The 13,870-nt window shown below is 39.0% G+C and overlaps 1 protein-coding gene across 1 annotated transcript in view; it reads left to right on the top strand.

Annotated features, from left to right (window-relative positions):
* Nucleotides 1-13,870, top strand: part of adgrl1a (adhesion G protein-coupled receptor L1a) — a gene marked incomplete at its 5' end in the record, with an annotated part of 111,212 nt that overhangs the window by 54,652 nt on the left and 42,690 nt on the right. The window contains 4 exons of the mRNA XM_079829380.1: nucleotides 9,412-9,619; nucleotides 9,913-10,177; nucleotides 10,323-10,650; nucleotides 11,201-11,503. Coding sequence (XP_079685506.1) covers nucleotides 9,412-9,619; nucleotides 9,913-10,177; nucleotides 10,323-10,650; nucleotides 11,201-11,503 — 1,104 coding nt within the window. The remainder of the gene's footprint in view (nucleotides 1-9,411; nucleotides 9,620-9,912; nucleotides 10,178-10,322; nucleotides 10,651-11,200; nucleotides 11,504-13,870) is intronic.

The raw sequence follows: 13,870 nt of genomic DNA, 5'->3' as shown, positions 1-13,870 counted from the left end.
TGGAGTCTTGGGAAGTGCCTCGATGCTGTTGTGCTCAGGGTTTGTCTTTGTTTGAGACACACACCGACACACACACACACACACACACTTTTTTCTCCTCTTGGCTAGTGATAAAGGGATAGCCCAGCTAAAAATAAAGAGGAGTTATCTAGCAGAATGTCCAAGATTCTCTTCTCCATAAGAAACTGAATGGTGACCACGACTTTCCATTGGACCCCATTCACATTTCATTCACACTCACAAAAAGCAGCTTGGACATTCTGCTAAACATATTTTATGTTCCAGGTTTTGGATTTATTTATTTATTTATGTTACTGAACATGAGTTTCAATTAGTGCTCTCAATCAATTAAAAACTATGAACTAATAAATTATTTTTTTCTGTAAACGATAAATACTGATTAAAAACTTCTGAGTTTTTAATATTTTTATATTTTAATAATTCCACAGTTCAAATAAAATGTAGAAACAACTTAAAGACAGTATATTGTAAATATTTGTTTAATGGGATCTTTTTATAAATGAAGGCCAGAATCACTGATACAAATACTGCCACTGATGTCTCTATAAAATATATCTAGGACATTTAACATAAATGATAGACATTCAACATAACAGTATAATTAAAAGCTATCAATTTCAACATTTATTAGGCTTTAAAAATCTCTTAATTAACGTGAACTTAGAACAATCTTTACATAAACCCTTTATAATAAATGTCATATAGTCTTAAGTGCTTGAATTCTAAATTAAATATAGAGTAATTCTTATTAAAGCTGCAATTATCTCTGTTACCTTTGTTGTTTGATTAACATTAATGACAGACATCACAGCAACTGGTTTATTAGGCTGCTGTCACTTTAAGATCTGCCGAAAATGATGCGGATCTGACGCGCATCTCATTTTCTTACAACTCTTTATGTTCATTTAGGATGTTGTTTAACTCATTTAAGACTGCTCTTATGAGAATACTCGAGAAAAAAAAGGCATTTTGGAATAATTGTGTTATTGTCTGTTCAAGCGCGAGAGAACTTGATTTGTCGATTTGTCACTTTTTTCTTGTTGCGCTTGATTATTTTAAAAAAATTGGCCTGAACAAGAGATAAACTGAAAAAATGAATCGCATGCGTTAACGCTCTAATATTGACAGCACTAGTTTTAATAGTTTTACTTTTAGTTAAAGATAACCACTGGTTTCAACATGGTGATTAAATGATGACAGAATTATAATTTTTGGGTGAACTATCCCTTTAATACCGGCCAACATATCAAGTGTAATCCATACACATATGTTGTCACATAACCTGGACAGCCGTTCGGCTCGGCAGTAAGAGAGATAGGAGACTGTGTCTGTGCACTTGTGCGTGTGTATTGTTAAAGTTAAAGAGGCAAAGCGTACGCAGGTGGTCACGCATTTCAATAAGGGTGTAATGTGATGTAATTCAGGTACAGATAGATTGTTCTGGACAGACAGCACTGCTGGGATAGCAGACCTAGGGGACAGAAAGCATACCCTACAGGGTACCTCTAAAAGGACGTCCCAACTGCCCCCGTATTTCAAATTTAAAATATTTTTCACGTTTTCTGTGAGGGTTATGTTTAAGGGTTTATATAGGGTTATGCGATAGAAAATAACCTTAGTTCAGTATAAAAAGCCTATGTATCTGTGTGTTATTAAGGTGAGTGTATGTTTTAGCGTGCATCTGTGTTTGCTTGTACATGTGCGTGGAATAAACGTAGCACATGTTTCTGTCTTGCTGCTAACCTCTTGCTGTCCAGGACACAATCCGGGAGCCCTTCTAGCCTTTATCAAATTAACTCAATCCTAATTCTCATTTCACAGGAATAACCTTCAACCCTTCGCCTTTTTCCATCCCTCTCTCTGCTTCCAAGCACACAGCAACACTTCTTACAACCTTTAACTGTCTTTCTCTCTTTCTCGCTCACATTCAGATGCACAAAACGGCAGTGTTTTACACCTACCTCTCTGTCTACATCTGTCTCTCTCTTTTAAAAACACACTGATGATCATCCACATGCTTAACGCGTCGCTGACGTAGAATCAGCTCACAATAACCCATTCAGCTTTGAAGAGGATGCCCAGTGCCACACAGCGCTCTGCCCCCTGTTGGCAGCACTTTGTACCTGCCAGTAACAGGTGTAGGATTCAATTAAGCAGCATGATCTCAGCAGTGAGGCCAGACAGTTAGACGCCACGGCGGGACGGCCTGGAGGAGCCCTGACTCTCACACAAACGCACACGCACACCAGACTATACGCAGCAGTGGATGTAGTACATTTTCCTCCTTCATTGGTAGATTCTGCTTTAGCCAAAGCTGCTTTTCAATTTTAGACTCAAGTATTGTCTTTAAAGATAATGAATAACAATTAATGTATCAGAGGCTGGCCATCCTGCCCAGAGTGCTGAGGAAACTTCTGAGTAATGTGTCAGTAAAGTATCAACTTTGCCTCAGATGTTTCTCAGAAGTTAAGAAAGAACATTTGAGACAATTATGTACACACAGTAAGAGTTTAGATCTAGAATGTGTAAAAGCTTAGCTCAGATGTTTTAGTCTTGGGAGAATTTGCCGTCTTCCCAAAAGAAAATTTTAATGTCTCCGGAGGCTTAATTGAGTTCTCGCATTTGTTTTAACATGTCTTGAATTTTTCAGCTAAAATTGAAAGTGGAGATATTGAGAAATATTTGAGTTGATATTGAGTTCATTTCTGATTGCTATGTCAGATGTTGCAGACATCTTTTTTTAAAGTTTTATTTCTGAGAGGTCACTCTTTCATATGTCAGGAGGCATATAGGGATAGTTCATCCAAAAATGAAACGTACCCTCATGTCTTCCAAAACTGTATTTGACTTTCTTCTGTGTAATATGAACTATTTTAACGATCTGAGCGCATTGTGCAGGTGCACTTAGGGCGTGTCCGAATCCACTTCCAAATTGCTAGTTTAACGACGGAAAAAACGGTCTGCGCGTGCCAGACGCATGATCCAAAAGGATTATACCTAGTCTCTCAATGAGTCATGGGTGTGTTTTGGGCGTAACGTGCAATAAACCAATTAGAGTCTCACCATTCCCTTTAAAAGCCAGTTGCACTTGCACCATGGCAAATTTGCTATTTACATGTCAGAATTTGTGAGTGGAAAGACTGAACGCTTCCATTTATTTTTAATATTTAAAAATGTTTGTGTGCTGCTGCGCATCCCTGTGTGTGTAATGCGTGTATGAGTGCTGTGCAACCACCTATAGGTGCATACTAACACCCCCATTAAATAACACAAAAAATACTGCGAACACACCTCGTTTTCAGACCAGCGAACAGATGGAGCGAGTGCATTTGCTATTTAAACAACGTGGCGCAGGACGTGGAAACTAGCAAAAAATTCTTGCGTCGCACCTGGAGTCGCATTGCGCTGGGTGTATGATAGGGCCCTAAGAAAGATATTTTGAGAACAGTCTTAGCTATTTTTTTCCCCATACAATGGAATTCAGTGGTCACCAAAGCACAAAAAAATATATAATAAATATTTAGAGGTCATAAAGAGGTCATAAATATAAAAAAAAAGAAAGTCATTCATGTTTGGAACAACATGAAGGTGATGAATTTTCTTTTTTGTGTGAGCTGTCCTTTTGATGAGGTTTTCAGTTGTGTATCCTTTTTGTTTTTGTTTTCTATAATAGCAGACATAAATGAGACATACATTTCATAAACAGTATCAGTATAAAGCTAAAAATGAATGTGGATCATTTTCAGCTATTGGATCAGAAATGTTTGAATTCATATTGATATCTTTGTCTTTTTTGACTTCGGTATCTGAGCACAGTTTGAGACACTATTGAGATGTCTGAAATGTATAAACTGTAGGACAAGTGTGAGATTTCCGAGTTATTTTGTTTAAGTGAAATGTCAAATCCCTAAACAGATGTCTCCATTTCATCTATTTACTTTCTAGGACAATGTTTCTCAACTGGTGGGTCGCTGAGTGTGCAGTCAAAGAAACAACAACAACAAAGCGTATTTCTAAACTTTGTTCTGATGCGAGACTTTTATTTTGAAAGATGTTAAAGCCGTTGACTCTTCTGTCAGAAGCAGTTTAAGTAAGTTGTCCCGATTCAGTATCTGCTGTCAGATGAGATGTTTTCAGACTATGTGTCAGTGTCATTATTCTAATGTTATTGTCACCTCTGAAAATTAACTTTCTTGCCCTGTCAGATGTATACTGTGCTCGTAGCGCACACTCTTCAATTGCAATGTCATAGTTACATTGTCAATTATTAAGCCATTAAATTACCAAAAAGTACCAACTAATAATGTAACCGGTACTTTGTGTGTTAGCTGGGAAGGATTTGCATTCATGAATGATGTTCATTCTATTCATCAGGAGCAGCTTCCATATGTTTCATAAACAGTTCATGTTAGTTGGCCTATTGTGTATTTATTATGGTAACCCTAAAATACCACTTTATTTTAACTTTGTATTATTTTTATGTTTTTAAATGACTGGCTCATACCAATTTACTAACTGTATGGTATTAACAGATTTTGGGACTGCTAGGCCTCCTTAACAGCCTTACTTTATGCTGTTTATTAATCAGTGTTAGTCATATTCTTGCTATTTATGTGTATGAAAAATTGTGTCACAGCTTAATGGGAAGATGTGGGTCCCATGGCCAAACCAGTTGAGAAACACTGTTCTAGAAGACACAATTGAGATGATAGATGTCTTTTGTGATGTTTATTTCATAGGGGTGGGTAAAGGGAACAGTAAAGGTGACTATGAAACAACTGTAATTTCATTAAATTTCATTAATTTCATTTAATAATTTCATTAACTATTAATAATAGTTCTGTCTATGGGGAAAAATCTAAAACAAAACTCTAGCACTACAAAAAGCCCTGCCGGGGTTGGGTCTTTTAGTGTTTCATAGAGATAGAGGTGCTAATTCTTTTCTTACTCAGGGTTTAAAAACAGTAGGAAGTTGGTTTCAGCCCGTAAGTGACTTACCAGGACATTATTTTTGCAGCGAACACCACAAGATACCAAGGTGAGAGCAATTTAGTGACCTCAGCCTGGTGTAGATTGGCAAGGATAATTGCACACTGTTAGGCTGGTCATTTTTCCAATAGTTTGGAAGGATTGTGTTAAAATTCTTGTTTAAGAAAGAAAGCGAGCTAGAGTCAAGTATACAGTAGGGAACCGAGCTGCCAGAGAGCACAGGTCAGGTTTAATGAATTCTCTCAGGTCACACTGTGTGTGTGGGAGTGTGTGTTACTGTGGACTGAAAAGTCCCACACATGCACACTCATTCCTATCTCGAGCCTCTGTAATTATCATATTCACCATAATAAGCCCTTCGTTACATCCCTAATAAAGGAAATAAAGAAGCTCTAGTCTATAAAGACATTCAGAAAGAGAGCCGCAGCCTTTATCTTAAATTAGAGTAAGCTGAGCTGTTTGTGGACAGCAGTCGCTTCAGCATTGAGAGTGCAGGTGCATCGTGTGCATTGTGTGTGTATGTGTGTTTGTGGGTGAGTTGCTTGTATCACCCTCCATTTAGTTGAGCAGACACTTGGACGGGCCTCCGGGAGCTTTTCTCAGTGTAACCTAGATTACAGCCCCTGACATTAATACTGCATAAAGAAAGCTTTAACCCTGTGACACAGCATGGAGTTTTCAGCTCAACGTGCAATGCTCAAATATTACTTCCTCCATAGACTGACTCATGGTCTATATAGGAACGACCCTTCTTAGCCTGTTCTGTTCAGTGACTGTTTGTGGAAAGCGTGTACTTGTGTGTGTCTGAGGGTGTGTTGAATTTGTCCCAATTTCCTTTGAAACTCAGGGCGCTCGTTCTTTGTTTTATGGGTCACCCATATAGAACGGGTCAATATAGTGTGTTGCCGTTCCTCTCAGGAAGGCACTGCCTCTCTGCTCTTAGATGAGTCTATTAATATGCTTTATTTCAGAGATGCTGATTTGTTTGCTCCTCTTTATAGTGCCTCTTGTAGATTGACATTTTTCAGTGACAATGGTATTAGTAGTCTAACTACTGGTGTATGTAAGAGGATTGTCTCTGCATTTGTTGAGAAATTGTCAGACGGAGCTGGTTTAAATTCCACTGTATTGGACGTGTAGAGAAACAGTGGAATTTAAAACACCTTAATGCCGAACACAAGCTGCTTTAGTGTTGGCGTAGTGTGAGGATAAGCATATCCATATTGTTTAACAGCAAAACTGGTGTAGCTGGATGACCATTAGGATCATTCAGGTAATGTTGACCAAGATTGTTTAAGCTAGTCTGTTGGGATCACCAAACCATGTGTGAAGGTTGCAGCTGTCTTTTGTATATGACTAGCATTCTATTAACACATTTGTTTGCCCATATAATCTTTAAGATATTATGTCAAACTTATTTGGCTTGCTGCCCACTGATGAGGGGATCGATGAAGCAGCTTCAACTTAAGCTCTGATACCCCCCACAGTGGTTAAATATAGTATGTGATTGCAAAGGGCAAGGTACCTAAGATGTAGGTGGAATTTGGGGAGGTGCAGGGAAGCTGGAACAGCTGAGACTGAAGAGAGGTAAGCAGCTGCTTATATACAGTACTCTGGCTTTTTATTGGAAGATAAGATGGGCTCGCTCCTCCCTAACTTACGTTTAGGAACTTCATATTTGCCCAGTTTGACAGAACTTTGTATTCAAGTAAATGTCATCTTCACACATTAACATAGGAAAGCCATGCTAAAAAAAAAAATAAATAAAAAAAAAAAACAGGTCATACCATCTTACGGTGGTCCATCAGTTTTGTTTATCATCTTGACCAAGATGGTCTACCAGGGCAAAAGCAGTTTCTCTGACTATCTAAACCAGTGTTTCCCAACCCTGTTCCCAGGGGCACACCAACAATACATGTTTTTTAAACTCAACCACACCTGATTCAACTCATCAACTACTTAGAAACTCCAAGACCTGAAATGGATGGGTCAGATTAGACAAAATGTGACAAAATATACTGTTGATGTGCCTCCAGGAATGGGGTTGGGAAACAAAATTTAAACTACCTTGAATAGCTTGGACCATAGCCATGCAGTTTACCAGTTATTGAAACATGATCTTTCATACAACATGATCTTTCTGGTTAATCTGACTGACGAAACAGTAACGCTGGTCAAGTTATTAATAAAGCTTGGTGAGATTATTACCAAAATGGCAAAGCTATATTCATTTTCTCAGTAGGGAATTTCAGAAGGAGAATTAGCGCTCATTTCTTCTACATTATGATTATGGAATTTGTTACCGCTACTTCAAGATGAAGACTGCACTTGATAGGTTCATAAATATACAGTAGCTATGACTATAGCTTTGATATATATATATATATATATATATATATATATATATATATATATATATATATATATATATATATATATATATATATATATCGACCAAATTATAACAATTATCTGTAATATGGTGTGCATGAATGTGTGTCTCTGTGTGCATGTGTATAATTTACTAATTACAAAAAGCCTTTCAGTTTGGATTTCAGTTTCTCATGTTTGGTGTATATGTGTGTGAGTGTGTAGCAACAGTAAGTACTGGCTGTCTGGCACACACATAGCCTATGGCAGGAAAACCCCACTAGCTTATTTTTCCCTCCTGAGATGTCTTCACCATCTGCACATGCTCACAGCTGTCCCTTGTGACGTCACAGTACTGTTGATGTCTGCTTTATTTTTCCATAGATACCCCCAGCTCCCTTTCCCCACACCCCCTAGCTGTAGATATATTCTCTCAGGTCCCATGCCCTCTCAGTCTGGGAGAGAGAAACTGCGTCAGCCAGTTAATTCACACCAATCCCAGGTGAACAACCTTCTTCAGTGGACAGATATACAGATTGGTGTGTGTATGAGTGTGTGTGTCTTGATCAAGTACTCCTAGCAGATAAAAGTTGAGCACTGCAGTTGTTTTTGTACATGACTGGCATCCCAACATTCGTCCTTATTCAACATTAAACACAAAAACTCATTTTGACATTACAGCAGCTCTTTGTGTCAGAGCAAATGCCAACTTTATACAGAGGCCCAGTCTCAAATGGCACACTTAATGTGGACTTGTATTATTGTGGCTATCCCATTGGTAATTTTAAGTTTCAAAAGGGTTACAATGCGTGCTCCCTTTGCGGCTGCCAGGAGCCCTCAGTGCATACTTTTGCAGAGCCTCCCTGCACTGGTGTGGACTTCCCAGTGGAATATTACCCAACAGCCAATGTGTTCACATGTATACTCAAAGGAGGACTGCGGGTACTATTTGGACCACTGATGTAAGAAAACCCTGCTGGAAATTCAGTGCCATACCAGCTGAAGGTGGTCAAGCTGGTTTGTTGCTGGATTAAGGTGGTCTACTAGGTCTAACTCTCTTGTCCAAGATGGTCTTCCGAGTTAAAACCCGGTATAATTGATGATGGTGTATCTGCTATTGCTACTGTTTCCCAACTCTGGTCATGGGCAACCCCCATCACTGCACATTTTGTATCTCTAGGTCAAAACACCTCATTCAACTCAGCTCATTGGTAGAGACTCCAAGACCTGAAATGGGTGTGTTAGATTAAGATGACATCAAAAATGTGTACTATTGTGGATAATCCACAGGACTATGGTTGGTAAACAATGTGCAAAACAATCTAGACCAGCTTGGACCAGCTAATGACCATAAATTATCAACTTGGTCCAGCTTGAACAATTTGAAATCAGTTGGCATCAGAACCTAATTTCCCTGCTGGTTTGTGGAACATGGTAACTGGCTTGCTGCAATTCTAAGGTGGTCTACCAGCTTGAAACCAGGTACACAAGTCAGAAGCCCAGCTAGCAAACTGTCTATGTCAATTTGGACTAGTTAATGACCACAATTGATTGGTCAATCTTGAGACAATGTAAAATCAGCTACCATCAGAAGCTGGTGATTTCCCAGCAGGGAAGATGAAGTGGGACAGGGTAAAAAAATGATTCCCAGCAATAATTGAGCACCAGCAGCCAGGATTGTGTCATCTCCCCTCACCAGCCTTTAGTCCAGTGTGCAGATGCTTGACTAATGAACATTAACACTCTTTCATTAGAAGAATGGTCATTTATTTCATGTCCTCTCTCCCATTTCTCTCTTCCTCTTTCTTGCTGCCTCATTCTCATTTCATATTATCGTCCCTCATGGCCTCACACCAACTCCCCTTATTTCTTTACCCTCCATCTCTCCATTTGTCTTTCCATCAAATTTCTCCTCTTATTAATCCTATCACACCATCATTCTGTGAATTCTTGCTGTCCCCTCCTTGTTATTTCATCTCTCCCTCTCTTTCTCTCCCTTTCTCTCTCACTCCTGCTCTTCCACATCTCCAGTCTTTGTATGTCCTGGGACTCTATTAAGAGTGCAGGCAGCAAGTTTGCTGCAGGAGGCGGAGCATCAGTCGGGGGCATGGTGTAAGGATCCCCTGCAGTCTGGTGACCGTCTTTACGTCATGCCCTGGACTCCGTACCGCACAGATATGCTGTACGAGTATGCTTCATGGGAAGACTTCAAGCAGAATCGAGCAACAACCACCTACAAGTGAGTGAGGACCACAGCTTGGGTATACAACCAATAACGATCTCTGTGTATAGTCTATACAATAATGATTTTTGTAAAAGCAAAGTGCTTTTGTTGAGTTCTTTAGAAGGCTTCTTTAGTTTCTTCTTGATGTTAAGTTGATTTCATTTCAGTTTACCATCTTTTTTCTACGTATCATTCCTTGACAAGTATATAAGAATGTTGAATCCTGATTTCAGATGAAATGTCAGATCAAATGTATCAGAAATTACAGAGTTATAAGTAATCTCAAATAACGTACTCTTCTCTCACAGGCTGCCAAATCGTGTGGATGGAACAGGTTTTGTTGTGTATGATGGTGCTGTTTTTTACAACAAGGAACGCACACGCAATATTGTGAAATATGACTTGCGCACACGTATCAAGAGTGGAGAAGCCATAGTCAATAATGCCAACTACCATGACACCTCACCATACCGCTGGGGGGGCAAGTCGGATATTGACCTAGCGGTGGATGAAAACGGTCTATGGGTCATCTACGCTACCGAGGCCAACAATGGACGACTGGTGGTCAGCCAGGTCAGTGTCACTGAACAGTGCAATTTAACATATTGGATTACAGCTGAGATCAGATCAGAATTTTCCATTTTCCAGAACTGTAAAGTAATCAAATTGTTTTGTTGTATCAGACAAACACAACCCTTTTCTTTTTGCTGTCTTTCAGGTTAACCCCTACACCCTGCGCTTTGAAGGAACCTGGGAGACCACCTTTGACAAGCGACTGGCATCCAACGCTTTCATGGCATGTGGTGTTTTGTATGCCGTGCGCTCTGTTTATCAGGATGACGACAGCGAAGCGGGTGGAGATCTGGTGCTGTACGCGTACAACACCAATCGAGCCCGGGAAGAGTCTGTCCACATTCCCTTCCCCAACCCCTACCAGTATGTGTCCTCTGTGGACTACAATCCAAGAGACAATCAACTTTACGTCTGGAATAATTACAATGTTCTGCGCTACCCCCTAGAGTTCGGCCCACCGGATCCCACCGCTGGTAAGTGACAGAGAAAGAGCAAAATCAGCGGGAGGCAGAGGCTAACAGACAGTTTGATCTGTTATGTGTCAATGTTCTGTTAGTGTTCCCCTCTGTGTCTTCAATACATTGTCTTTATGGTTTAATTAGCAGTGGTCATTAGCGTTTTGTCAGATCAGAAAAAGATTTCTAATCAATTATTCATTCTCATCTTCTTGCCATGAACATTCTCTGTCTGTCTTTCTCTCTCCCTTTCTCCTCCTATATTTCACTCTATCCAGTTCTCAAGGGGACTGAGGGAGCATATAGTCGTGCATTAAAGACTAACAAATGCTCCTGCTGCTTTGGTTATCTTCTTACCAACTTTCTCATATTCCTTTTGCAATACACATCAAATGTTTAGGATTTATTTTCTTCTATTTTGTATTCTTTTTTCATCTTCATCAATAATTTGCCGACATTCTCGCTGACTCTATAGGTGTTCAGAATCTGCTTCTCTGCCTCTTACGCTCTTGTTTCCTCAGTTTCAATTTTCTTTGCATTCTTGTCTTTCATTCTCTCTTGCTCTCAGGTCCACTCGTCACCACCCAGATGAGCAGCAGCACCACCACCGCAGCAAGACCCGTCACTTCCAGCTCCATCCCCTCAACCATGCGACCTCTTCCCCCCACCGCTCACCCGATAGGGGCCATCAACAAGGCACCAGATCTGCGACCTATCACAGCCACCGTACCGGTGACCCGCAGACCCCTGCGTGTCCCACCCCAGGGCCCTGAGCTCCAAGTGTGCGAAGCCAGAGTATCCAGAGGGGTGCAGTGGCCTGCCACCCAGAGGGGGGAGACCGTAGACAGACCGTGCCCTAAAGGATCACTAGGTTAGTAATAGATGATGGGGTGACTGTTTATTGAGAGATTATAAGTATAGATACTTTCACAAATGCTGCCCTTTCCATAAAATTAATGGCTTTTTCAGTTTGAGGTCATATCGTCCCCTTGGAATTATAAGGTTCTATCTGCGTTCTGAGCAGTTTTGAGATATTGAGCTTCAAAGTTTTTGCATTACATATAGGAAAATGTATATGGGGAACAAGTTTCTTTCAAACATGAAAATAACAGGGACCCTAAATGTATTCTAAATATACAATATCAAAATCCTCTCAAAATTGTAAATGGGGATTTTTGGAATGGGTCAAATGCAGATAGAACCTTCTAATTCTAAAAAAACACTTTTCGCTTAGAATTATAAGGTTCTATCTGCCAAACCATTATTTGAACATTAAATATAAAAAATAATGTTGTAACAATGTCTCAACATGTGTTGGAATGTAAAATTGTATCCTTTCTTATGACATTTATTTCATATTTTTAGCACTTCCATGTATTTAGGACATTTCAAATTAAGCTAGGCAGGTCTAAATATTTTGTCCAGTGCAGATGTAAATTTTTGGTACCAATTTGGTGGGTAATTAAACACATTATTGCAGAAATTGTTCATCTTTCTTTTGTTTAGACAGAAAGCAGCTACTGTAATACATCTGAGCAGGATTTTATTCCACCTAAAGTGGGCCAGGTAAAATGTCTTTCTCTCTAGACATCAGTATGGCTGAAATAACATGCTAACGTTTATTGTTGTAATTAAGACCCCATCAATTAAACTTTTTACTATTTGACCTTTAAGGCTTAATATTGTAAAAATTAAGACATTTTAAGACTTTAAAAACGGCAAGAAAACAGACATGCTTCAGCAAATTAATTCATAAAGTTTAATAATCATTGAAAAATGATTCACTGACTATATGTGATGCCTGGAATTCGGGCTGCTGTCCTTGACAAGATCGTCAATAAAATTGTCGATCTTGAGGTTTCTTAAAAACTTTGCATTGTGTGCCATAATCCTCACAGATATTGTGTGTCTGCGATCTTTCCTGTCAAGGAAAAAGCCGGCGACACAACCTATAAAGTTGATCCTGATTGGTCCTCTTCTGTGCATTCGAAGTGCTGATTGGCTCACGCAGATAGAACCTTATAGAGCCAAGTCAGAGTTCGACTTTGTAGATAGAACCTTTTTGTTTTTCAATAAAAAGTCCCAAAATGTACACAACTTTAAAAAAAAAACATCACATAATGTAAATAAGTTGTCACAGAATAAGAATATGTGAATAACTCAATTTTGACAAAAATGTCAGATAGAACCTTATAATTCCAAGGGGACGATATGTATAAAATGATAATTATGGAAAATACAGGTCTAGGAATTTCTCAGGATGAGAAGTATTAACATTAGCAGTGGAGTTTGAATTGTGTGTGTGAACAAAGGCATAAAAAAAACATTTGAGTATGTACAAGGTTATGATGCTCCGATTGCTTTTAAACATCATGTCTATACCGGACACAAGCAGCAAAATTAGATTTCTCTATTTATGCTCTATCCAGGCAAATTACATCAAGTTTAATGCCATTTTGATGCTGATGTGTGAGTGGTAACAATACAGAAAAATTACGGAAAGTGTGGCTTTGTAGTATATTTACCAGAAAAGTCTGAAAAAAATGTGGCAGTTTACCAGGCGGCTTTATGTGTGAAAGTGTATTGTGGTTGAATGTGGTGGGTGTCCTAACCGGGTGTCATGTGACTAGTTTTGTATGATTAAAATTTGTCTGTGAAAATGCTGGAAGTAGCCACAAAATCAAGTAACATTTAATTTTGATGGTCCACTTTAGACATTCTACTAACTATAAGTAACTTTGCAACTACATGTTAACTAGCTCTCATTAGAGTAGTAGTAGACTGTCTGCTTAATATCTGCTAATACGTTATATCAATGCTCCCCAACAGACATTCTACTGATAATAAGTAACTTTGCAACTACATGTCAACTTATTCTACTTACAATCTACTAATAATCTAATGAGAGTTAGTTGACATGTAGTTGGCAAGTTACTTACAGTTAGTAGAATGTCTAAAGTTGACCATCGAGTGTAACTCAAAACCACAGCCCATAACAACATATCTAATTTACAGCTATAGAGAAACAGCTATGTGGAGAAGGTTTTTAACCAATTAAATTTTGCTATGGGTGGGGCAATCCAAAGAATCCATCACTTATCTCTTCTATAGCAATCTGAGTCCTTGGTCTAGCCTTGGTAATAACAACGACTCAGATTGCCATAGAAGAAATAAGATTTATTGCTTGACACAAGGGACGGGTTTCGACCAAAATCCTCAAGTTATGAGTAATAACTAA

This window comes from Gobio gobio (genome assembly GCF_949357685.1).
Source record: "Gobio gobio genome assembly, chromosome: 1".
Taxonomy (NCBI): domain Eukaryota; kingdom Metazoa; phylum Chordata; class Actinopteri; order Cypriniformes; family Gobionidae; genus Gobio; species Gobio gobio.
This window is presented reverse-complemented; position numbering and strand designations above follow the sequence as displayed.